This window comes from Castanea sativa, chromosome 8 (assembly GCF_040712315.1).
Source record: "Castanea sativa cultivar Marrone di Chiusa Pesio chromosome 8, ASM4071231v1".
Classification (NCBI taxonomy): domain Eukaryota; kingdom Viridiplantae; phylum Streptophyta; class Magnoliopsida; order Fagales; family Fagaceae; genus Castanea; species Castanea sativa.
The window spans coordinates 56,166,616-56,178,265 of record NC_134020.1 but is presented as its reverse complement, the minus strand read 5'-3'; the positions used below and the strand labels follow the sequence as shown (position 1 = coordinate 56,178,265).

The window sequence follows — 11,650 nt, the reverse complement described above, 5'->3', positions numbered from 1 at the left end:
TATTAATCTATAACGTCTACTTTTGATGATTGTTTTTTATCATCAAATTAAGACACCAGTTTTCAATGCAGATGTAAATCAAACCTCATATCCTTTATTTGACAAGAAAAGACTTTTAACAACTCCTAAAGGCCTAGTCATCAAGTCTCCCAAAGAGACAACTACAAACTATGTAAGAGGTGAGTCTCCAAGGATGCTATTTGATTCTCTCAAGGGATTTTTTGTTCAAGGATGGTTTATTGTTCCCTATACTAAAAATATTAATTAGTCTAACTCAAATGTAAATTTGGTGGTACTATTACCCCTTTACATTAGACCATAAGCTATCCTAGGTAACTATGCATGACATGTAGAAAGATTGAGCAAGCTAACAAGAGGATGACTAAATGGTCAAATTTTAAGAGTGTAAATGAACCAAATCATTTATAAACAATTCAAACTTGGCTTGATAAGAAGTGCATTCATGTTTTTTGTTTATAAACGAGCTAAGCTAATGCAAAAAAAACATATGTTCATGAACAATGTCTCAATAAATCAATAAAAACACAAGTCGAGTTTAGGCTAGTTAATGAGCTTGGTAATAACTAATAAGCTTGATATGAGCTTGATATAAGCTTTTGAAAAATAAAATTGTATCTTATTGAGCCTTTAGTCAATGTGGTCAACTACGGAAATAAGCTGTCATAGCTTAACGAATGCAAGGAAAAGTGCAAATACAGCAACTCACAAGCTACGGCAATGGGTTTTGGCTTCTAACTTTAGCCAAATACAATTAGCCTTTAGAGGTGACTTGGTTGGGCACCAGTTACTCTGGTAGCTGATTCTTGTAATCCTTTTGTTGTTATGTTAATGTTTATTGTTATTCCACCCTCTACAAGAATTTAAGATTGTAAAAATACAATAAATGGCAATGAATATTTTATGTATAGGAAATCATTCAAGTTCGTCCATTAGAGTAGTGAGTGGTGTCATTGCTCTGTGAGATTCTGTCTCTCAGACTGAGCTGATCTAAACCCCATATTCGAATGGTACAGTCATCACTCGCTGAAGCCAACATGTGAAGATTTGTAGGATTCCAGCTCACACAATTAACAGCTCCAGAATGCCCAGGCAGTGCCAGTAGGAGCTCCCCAGAACCTCTTAGCCATATATAGACCTGCAATGAAAAATGGCGGACCTCAAATTAAACTCGAAGTACCGCCTTCTTTCTTTCCTTTTTTATCCTATTTTTTTGGAGGGAGGAGAGAGAGAGAGGGGGGGGGGGGGGGGGGGGTAAGCCATCTTATACGTGGAGTGAATGAAAAGGAATAAGCACGCACTTCCAAGTTCTTTCATACACGTCTACAATATCAGACAGAGTTCAGTACAAACTATTGTGGTCTATCATACACCCAAATCAAAACTGTCAATTCTTAACTGACAACTGTGGATCAATTGTCCCATTTGAAGTATAGCCAGCAAGATTTTAATCATGGTCATCATGTATATGAGGCTCTAATTTTCAAAGCCAATAACAAAATGGAGGTATGCTTAAAATTTGGCTGGTTTAAGATTGCTTGATGCATTTCCAATTACTTCTGTAGTATATGAATTGATGAAAATTTGTCAGGGAGTCTACCATAAGAACATAACTTTTATGATCATGGGTCACAAATTCTCATACAATTAATGACAACGACAATGATATCATGATGAGATGTTTCTAAAGGGACTCCTAATTAAGCAAAAGATAAAACAATAAAAGAAATGATGAAATGATTGGAAGGATCCCTAGTTTACATTTTTAGAGGTGTAGCTGTCTAGCATTTCTTCTCTCTCTCTCTCTCTCTCCCCCCCCCCCCCCCGCGGGCAGCAGGGCGGGGGAGCTCCTTTTACACAACTAATGCACTCAAATAGGATTTAATCTATGATATAAGTGTCCAATCCTTGTTTGATAGGGCAGGAGATGTCATTCAACCCAAAGACTACTGGACGTGTCATAAATAACACATACAACTTCATAACACTCACACACCATCCTTGGATATACCTCTTCTAGAGAACTGTAACTTCTTAACAGTCTAGTTGAATTAAAAATGAGTCAGGTTGCACAAACCAACAGATCACAATTTGCACATAAAATTATAAGATGAAAGGTAGAAAAATTATAAATTTTGTTTATAGTTATTACTAGAAGATCCTTATTCTCATCAAATAACTCGGCTTCAATGAAGATTACCTGGGAATCCTCGCTCCCACTTGCAACAAAGGCTTGCTCAAATCCACCAAAACAAGATCTAATGACAAATCGGGCACGCTTGTGACCTTTGTATTTGGCCACGACCTTCAGATCACCCTCTATGCTCCAAAGATGAATTTCTTGGTTTGTAAGATTGACCAGTAGCAATCTGTTGTCCTTTGACAAAGAGAATGAAGTGATTACTTCCTCCTCTTCAATCAGTCTGTTAAATTTTGCCTCCCTGTCAAGCAACAGTATTGCTTTTTCCCTGCAAATGCTTATGATCCTCTTTCCATCATCAGTCACAGCCATGTCTGATATCCTGAGTGTATGCTGCCCCTTCCAACATTCCAGCTCTCTTCCATCCAAATCCCACAGGCAGATACTTTTGTCAGTCATACCAGAGAATATCCCCCTACCATCGGGAAACCATCCACAGGAAACCAGGGCAACACCATTTTTCTCATAAATATGGAGACATTCCCCTGTAGCGACATCCCAGCGTCTGATGACCTCCTCCAGTCCACATGTGAGCAGCTGATGATCACCCGGGCCCCATGAAACCATCAACACCGGCTTTTGGTGACCAGTTAGTACATGCTTCAATGAAACACGGCCATCCTCTTTAACCTAAAAGAGTAAATTTTCTCAATCATTTAAGAGAGAATACTTTGAAATAATATATTTGATATTTGATATATAATGGGGATGATGACATTAAAGAAACAGAAACGAGTAGATTACTACAATAAACAGTGCAACAAGCCATGTCTGACAGTCTGATGCCTCAACAAAAAGGAAAGGGGGGAAAAGTTGAGCCTAATTAGAATATTCCAGCCATCCTTGGCTAATTATGTTTGATCCAAATAACTGTCCTCCAAGGAAATCTACTTAAGCTAGTCCTTTATCGCATTAGAGGCTCTATTATGTTATGTACTTCCCTAAGATTTAAAACTTAGGTTCCACTTATCATCAAGCACTTATACCAATCACTTTAAAGAACCTCCTGCTGCAAAATTGCAGATCAATATATAAATTACATTTATTTTTACCTCTCCAGATACAAGTTACAGATATATCCATCAAAGTTATACGGCTACCCTGAATTAGCCAGAGATTTCATAGTTTAGCAATCTTCCATGGGTGGGGTGTGCAATTTCTATATTGAATAAAAGGCCTTTCAACTCATCCTAGAAGAGAGGGCTCAGTTTTCACACTTCAAATCTACGAACAAGTTGAAGGATTCATGAGATCGATGTTCATGGTAAGAAAGCCACAGAGTGGCTGTTGCAAAACATCAAGGAGGTTATACTGGGAATGCCTCCAAAACAGTGCCTCATTTGAGAAGGTGATATGACATTCACATTCCAATGGAATATGAATAAATTCATTGTTTTCTAGCAGTGACTGAACTGAAGGGCAGTGGAACTGTGGAAAGAGTACTGTAATCATCTCAGAAAGCAAGTTATACATGGACCTGATTCTATTTCGTTAATTTCTATGTTGAATTCCAAGCTTTCATGCAATGCATTGCCAGGTTAGAGCAAATTCCAATCAATCTTGTTTTCATTTTTATTTTCTTACATAAGTAACAATAAAGAAATCACCTAGAAAGCAAGGACACATCACTTGGGGTGTTGTACCCGTGTCAGACACGGGACTGGTGTTGGAAACTTTTGCACCCATGTCCCAGCCATGTATTGCAGGACACAAGAGGACACTAATTTCTTATTTCTTTTTGGTTTTAATCTTGAACACTTATTGTAAGTGCACAATTTGTACCCGAACCCAACTGCGTAATGGGTTCAGGCCCAAAAAGCCTTATACAATCAAATTTGTAGAGTGTGAGCTTGAAACCTAGGTTTTATGGATATTGGAAAACAGATAGGTGGGCTAGATTGCCTCTATCTACACAATCAATAGATAAAAATAACAGAAATTCTCCTCGAACGTAAGCCTGGAATGACTTGTATTGCCTTTCCTTCTTCAAACAATCGATTAAAATTGAAGGTGACGTGTACAGTCCTTTCTTTCTCTCTTTTTTGTTTGATCCCCCGCTCTAATGCCCTTTTCGTTCTTTTATATCACTCTTCTTCTTCCCTTCATCTTCCACGTGTAGCACAAATTACCCAATTAGATACTTGTCCCATCCGCCACCCTCTTGAAGTCTTCAAACAATAGCTGTAAAGCTAGTCACTACCGTTCAGAGGTCATTTCCCCATTAATGCGGCCAGAGAGGTAGGTGTAGAGCCTTTAATGCGGTGATAGCAGCTTTTTTCAAGATATTTCCTATCCATTTTTCCTTTCTGCTCCCTTGTAGAACACATCATCATACTCCAGACCTACTAGAATCTCCTTCTGAACATCTTAGTATATCTCCCAAACTTTACCTGACCTAGCCGAGGAGATGTCCCTCCTCGAACAAGTCCCTCTAACCGTTTTACCAACAACTCTAACCTTTTTACCAATAACCCACTCGTGGGCTTTAAGGCTCTACTCGGAAAAAACTAATACCCCGAACCCGGCCCAAGGCCCAAGAGCATATTTTAAACAATCTTACCCCACACTTATCTAGTTATCTTTTATTTACACTTATTAAAATTATAGTTGAGTGACTAAATTCACCATTTTCTAATAGTTTAAGTTTTTGAGAAAATCGGTAATTTGACATAGTATTAGAGTAGGAGATCCTGAGTTCGATCTCTATCTTCACTCTACCTCCCATTAAAAATGGGTCTCACGTGTTAAAAGGGAGTTTGAGCCCACACGTGAGGGGGAGTCTTAGAATTATGATTAAGAGACTAAATTCACCATTTCCTAAAAACTTAAACTTTTCAGAGAATTGGTAATTTAACAACTCTTTTAGATCGTATTCTTGTTTTGTATTCTAATTTCTAAACATCATATATTAGTCATGAATTTATTTTATTATCCTTTATTACTCTTAAATTGATATATGTTTAACATTATATGAATAAAAAAAATAAATGCTTAACAATATTTAAAAATAAAAATAAATTTAATAACTAATTAATATACGTATCGTTGCCGTATCCGTGTCCTAATTTTTCAAAAATTGTGGTGTCACCATGTCATACTCGTATCTATGCCTGTGCCCATATCCGTGTCCGGGCCATGATTCATAGGAAATCACTCAGGAAAAAAGAGCATTTCATTCACCATAATGCATACAGAGGCAGAATCCACACACCAGATCAGTGCTGCATGGTATCCCAGCCAATAAGAGGTGAAAGAATATCAATGAACTCAAAATCAGACACATATTTTGTTCCGTCATTCTAGGGAAAATTACACTTTATCCCCTAAACTATGAGAATGCACACTTACCCCTAATTATTACCCCCTTCACACTTTGTACCCTACCATTTAGTTAGCTGTTTAACTTGTACGGAAATTTACACTCACGTGCAAGTCATGTGACTTTTGTATAAGTGGCATCCAATTAAAAGACCAAATTGCCCCCATCTTTAATCTTTAAAACAGCACAGGTCCCTCACGGGTTCTCTAGAATTCACTCCCTTCAGTCCTCACGTGTTCTTCCTCGGTTCCTCCTACCCCACTCACACTTGCAAATTTGAGTTCTCTATATGATATCATTGCAATGATGTATTGCACAGCACAGCTTGGTTAGTATACTTAGAGAATCATTTTGTTCTATAGGATTCATTTGGTATATACCATTGCTTCATGATTGGAATGATAATGATGGGATGACTGGGTACATTCTTTCATCCAGAGGAGGTGAAGAGAGCAATACAGAAATCACGTTAAATCCAATAACTGATGATGACATGCCTAGTGTTACTGTAAAAACTGATGAGGCTTTTGCAGTGACTGCTTACTGGCTTGCAATTCTTGGGAGAAGAAGCAGGAAACAAAGGCAAGTTTGCCGCTGTAGTAGTTATCATAGTAGTTATAGTTATTTATGTTTGTATTTTGCTCAATCTTCTTTGAAGACTAAGAAAATATAATAGTGAATCCCCCTAGCTACACTCATCATATTAATGCCTGTGCTCTTGGGTAATATTTCAGTTGATTGTATTAATGAGAAGTGTTCATGGTTTCTTTAGTTTGATCTTGGACTTTTTGCACACTATAATTGCACGTTATAAGCTTCTTGATGGAGCTTCTTTTATTTGTGGATTGGTGTGCATGGTAGATTGTCAGGCTACCTTTAGAAGCATTTTACTTGACCAGACCATTTCTTATATCAGCCATTTTAGACTCTTGTGCAAAGGAATTGAGGAAGAAGACACAAGGATGGAAGGGAGTGAATTCTAGAGAACACGTGAGGGACCTATTCCATTTTAAGAGATTAATGATGGGGACAATTCAGTCTTTTAATTGGATGCCACTTGTGAAAAAGTCATGTGACTTGCACGTGTAATTTTTATCCAAGTTAACAGCTAACTTAACAGTGGGATGTAAAGTGTGAATAGTTTAAGGGGGTAAGTGTGCATTCTCATAGTTTAGGGTGTAAATGTAAAAGTGGGTATAGTTTAGAGGGGGTAAAGTATAATTTCCCTATCATGCTATCCTATCCAAACCATACTCTGTCACATTCCTAATTGACAAGTTCTTTGTTAGTACCTCTACAAGTTTTACTTTAAGTATTTCCTACTTTTTTTTGTCCTTCAACTTAAATCAACTCTCTTTTCCTCACTGCATTAATCGATCTCCTCTTTACCTTACCAAACCATCTCAAGTGACCCTATCTTATCTTTCAATCATTAGGGGTCACCCGTCTTGTGAATTTATTTATTTCAAATCCTATCTTGTATTTCCACTTATCCATTTTTAACATTTTTATTTCAATTACACACATGTTATAAGCAAGTTAGATTCTTAATAACCCAAAATTCAGTACCATAAAGCAGAATTGGTCGTCAGTCTTCTAAAATTTTATTTTTAAATTAATTGGTATATTTTACAATCATACAATACTCCTAACGTGCTTTTCCATTCATCTACCATGCTCTTAACCTATAATTCATCATAATCTCTCCATCTTTATGAACGATTGATCTAATATATCAAAAGCACATACTCTTTAGTATCTCTTGATCATCAAGTCTTACAATCACTTCATCTTTGTTTCTACTTTTATTAAACTTACATTCCATGTACTTTGTTTTAGTCCTACTTAGCTAAAAGACATCTCCAAATTTCTAACTTGACATTAATTCTAGGTATAGTTTCATCCACTAAAATTTTATCATTTGCAAAAAGCATATAGCAAAGGACTTAATCGTGAACCAATCTAGTAAGATCATCCCTAACCAATTCAAAGAGATAGGCCTGAATGCTGATACTTGATGCAACTAACAACAAATTAGAGAGGGAGAGAGAGCCTGAGAGATTGACCGGTTTAGTTATTTAATTATAAAAAAAGGTTATTTTATTCTGTGGCAATGGTTAAAAGCCAATATTTATTAAGAAAATCATAAAGTTACCTCCCATATAATTGCTGATTGATCTTTTGATGATGACGCAAGATATTTCCCATTATGTGAAAATTCCAAAAACCAAACTTCATCCGTATGTGCTTGCAGTACCTGTTAAATTCAACAAGTAAAATTTTCAAATTGACTCACCCAAGTAATTGGTGAAGAACTCATAACAGCAAATTTGCAGTCCATTTCAGGTACACAAGACAAAATCACAAATAGATTGCATAGGCAGCTTAAATTCAACAAGTAATATAAGTCGATACTGATAAGTGTAACAATCACAGTGATGATGGCTGCAATGGCAATGCCCAGGTAGTGATGATTTACAATGGGATTATGATTAACAACCTAACAAAGGAAATTAAAATTGACACAAACATGCAAGATAAGGGGATAATATGATTTTATCAAGATAACAGTATCCAAAACAGAAAATGATAATTATATTAGTATGCTGAAGAAAATTTGAAAACAATTAAAATCAAGGATGTTCAGTATTCAGTATTCCAAATATGAGCACAACTAAAAACGAAGGACATTCAGTCTCAAACAGGTTGCTGTAAGTATGTTGAAGGTCTCTCAAAAAAACTAAGGACCTTTATTTACAGCAACCTTCTTGAGAGACTGCGGCTGACATTTAAGGTTTCATTAAAAAAGAAAAAAGAAATAAAGAATGTCATTGCTTACTAAATAATATCAAATTATTCAATTTTTTAGACAAAAATTTGCAAAATAGCAATAAATTATACTTGTGTAATTTCATCTGACTCCCAAACATGTTCCAGTTACTTCAAAAATATTTGGGCACTTAAAATGAAAACCAATGGACCTTCACTACTAAAATTCAAAATCATTACATTATTTACTCTCATAAAAAATTTAAAAAAAAAAAATAAATAAATAAGAAGAAGAAGAAGAAGAAGAAGAAGAAGAAGATTATAGAAGTAACGATGCCGACAAAGTCAACTAAAACTTCATTTTCCAATATCTCATGCCACGTTGCTGGGCTAAGGTGGTGTCAAAATCCCAACATGCCTCAGTGGATGTTATAGGCTCCTCTGTCATGACATTTTGTCAGACATGAAAAACTACAGTAATAGCAGTTAGCTCCACACTAATGCAACACAGAAGTCATTAAAAAGCTACCCTTCTCCAACCAACATACTAACATTTTAAAAATTAAAAAATGCCAGCAATTCTGAATACAGGAAAGAACAGTTTTTATTCTAGAGATGCCACATGATATAGTTGGGGAAAACAAATCAAAAGTTCATTCTTCATTCATGTGTCCTGCCACTTTTGATAAATAAACCATCTCAACAAATCAACAACTGCATTATCTTTAATATGCTCAACAAATAATGCGTAAGAGTTATATTGTTTGTTGGCCAATGAAACATCCAAGGGAGTAAAAAATACACACATACACTCAAAGAAGCAAAGATCCACATATTCAATGGCACTCTAACCTGTAACGTTTGAGAAGGAATCTGCCTTCTCCCACAATGATGATCCAAATACAAAGACAAATCACCATCCAGGGTGTTGTGAAACACACAAGCATCTCGTTGCACATCAAGAGCTTGCTCAACTAGATGTTCTAACCTTTTTTCAGGTATCATGACTGCCGCAGGGAGTAGCTTCTGTAGTTTCTCCAAAATCTTTGACCGTGACCTTGCAACATCAGTATCATGGCTGGAAAGCCCAAGAATTGCACTCCATGAAGGAGAGACAATGCAGGCAGTAAGCTCATGAACTCGGCTCACATTGACACAAAGAGGGACAATTTCATTCCTAAGAGTATCTAAAGCATCAGTCACTTCATCAATTCTCACAAGTTCAAGGAACTTCTGCTCCAACATCAGGAAAGATGCTGATTTTACAGTTGTTTCATCTAAACCCCCAATTGTATGCAGTGTGGCCACAGATTCATTCCATTTTCCATCCCTCACTTGCTGCATAAGCAAATTAACCACTGAAGCGCGCAATGGTATTCCTGATTCTTCCTCTAAAAGGGCCCCACTCTTATCATATCCAAGCGAATATAATGCTCTAGTTATAATTTTGATGAATTCGGATCTTTTGATGACTCCTTTTGAAAAAAACGTTTCTTCATCCCCTTGGGAGGGTAGAGGCCTAGCCATCATATCTCCCAAAGAGCAAGCGACAGACTGTGTAAGAAATGAGTCTCCTGAGAAGCTATTTGAATCTCCCAAGGGAACTTTTGGACGTTTCAACGGGGGTTCATTGTCGCCTATACCTCCCATGAAATACTCAACTTAGCCCATATATATTCTACAAGTCATAAAGGAATGGACTTCAATAGGAGAAGCATCTTACTCAGAAAAAATTTATTCTAAAAACTTCCGGAATGAAATCTATCTTTTAAAAAGAAAGTGATGGAGAAGGTTTAATAAAATGCAAACAGATGAAGGAAAACGAATGCAATGATTTGGTTGAATATGTATATGGTTAATAACAAATATCTTCCAAAAGGGTAAAAAATATTGAGAATAACAATAATAAGAAGAAAGCAACAAGATCAGAAGCAATATTCATCTTTCACAGGTCACAACTGAATGCAATCAGAAGCACAAAGCCAAAAAATCCTTGCAGAGACTACCTCAAGGAGCCAACTGTCATTATTTCAACACAACGACTTCTTTCACAAAATTGAAAGGCTCAACTTTGACGAAATTAAAGGCTTATCCAGCTAAACTAGAAAATTTATAAATGAAAAATTCTACCATTTCCATCATCATGATGAATAATTTTTTTTTTATTTTTAGAAAAAGATAAAATGAAATGGCAAGTAAAAGGCAGTCTTAGAAATAGGAAATGCAATCACCTAGTATTATTATATAACATAAAAGTATTTTGTTATGGTGTGAGTATATTAATCAAAAAAAGAGCTGTAGATATAAGTAAGTAAAAATTCCCATGATCAAATTGAAAAGCACCACCAACCCTCCAGCTTCCTAATCCAACCAAGAGGGAGTGAATAATTTTCACAAGTAACTTTAAAAAAAGAAGATGATTTTGGTCCCAGCTTTTCTGGCATGAATGAAAAAAAAAATGATTATGAAGAAACCGAAATACACTATATGCAAATTCAATGGACATAAAAAGATATAATGCTAAGAGAACAGAACATAAGTACATAGAAGAGTTGTTAACAATTGAAACAAGTGCAGCAAGAATCAAATCAAACACATCCAGTAACAATGAAGATTAACAGTAGAAGTAAAAAAATAAAAAAAAGGTGGAAGATTTCTCACCTAGAAAACAAAATTGTGATGGATAACAATTAGAGATTCCTCCAAGAAGAAGAAGAAGAAGAGGAAAGAAATGTAAAGTGAAAATAGAATGGCGTACGGAGAAAGAGAAGGAAGAGGTAGTAGTTGCACACAAATTAAAAGAAGGTTGGAAGGCCAAAAGCACCACCGAAAGTCATGCACAGAGAAGAGTGACATATATATATATATAGAGAGAGAGAGAGAGAGAGAGAGAGAGAGAGTAGTAGATATGGATGAAATGTTACATTATTTACTTATACTATAATAATAAAAATAAAATCCAATAAGTGAAGCAGTATCTTTTAATTTTAATAGTATTTTTTGCTTTTGAGTTTTGGCAGAGAGTGACTGAAGGGAAGGGAGGGGATGGGGCTTTGAATGCCAACACACTGAGAAAAGTATCTCCTAAAACGATCTCATAAGACTAATTTGGTCTTATTGACGTGGGTCTCATGGGTAAGAACATACGCATCCAAAATACTAAATGTTATATGTTGCCTTTATTTAGTATTTGTATTTTAAAAATCTCCCACATCCAAAATTTTTAAAATAAAAAATGGTAAAAAATTTTCCAATACTGCTACATCATCCTTTTTTTATGATGGCACTCTAGACTATTGTATTTATTTTTTTAATCTATTTTATTCTCTCTCCTCTATGATAGA

At 35.8% G+C, this 11,650-nt stretch overlaps 1 protein-coding gene across 2 annotated transcripts; it reads right to left on the bottom strand.

Annotated features, from left to right (window-relative positions):
- Nucleotides 1-498: 498 nt before the first annotated feature.
- LOC142607921 (WD repeat-containing protein 26 homolog) lies at nt 499-11,155 on the bottom strand. 2 transcript variants are annotated; one of them, XM_075779588.1, is made up of 5 exons: nt 10,968-11,155; nt 9,159-9,984; nt 7,693-7,794; nt 2,219-2,848; nt 499-1,156 (listed from the first exon to the last, which is right to left on the bottom strand). In XM_075779588.1, exons 2-5 carry the CDS (start codon nt 9,954-9,956, stop codon nt 938-940), a joined length of 1,749 nt encoding a protein of 582 aa, XP_075635703.1. In that variant the 5' UTR covers nt 9,957-9,984; nt 10,968-11,155; the 3' UTR covers nt 499-937. The 2 variants fall into 2 exon arrangements, with proteins under 2 accessions (XP_075635703.1, XP_075635704.1); XM_075779589.1 differs by having other exon boundaries at nt 618-1,156; nt 9,159-9,943.
- Between the last annotated feature and the right edge of the window lie 495 nt (nt 11,156-11,650).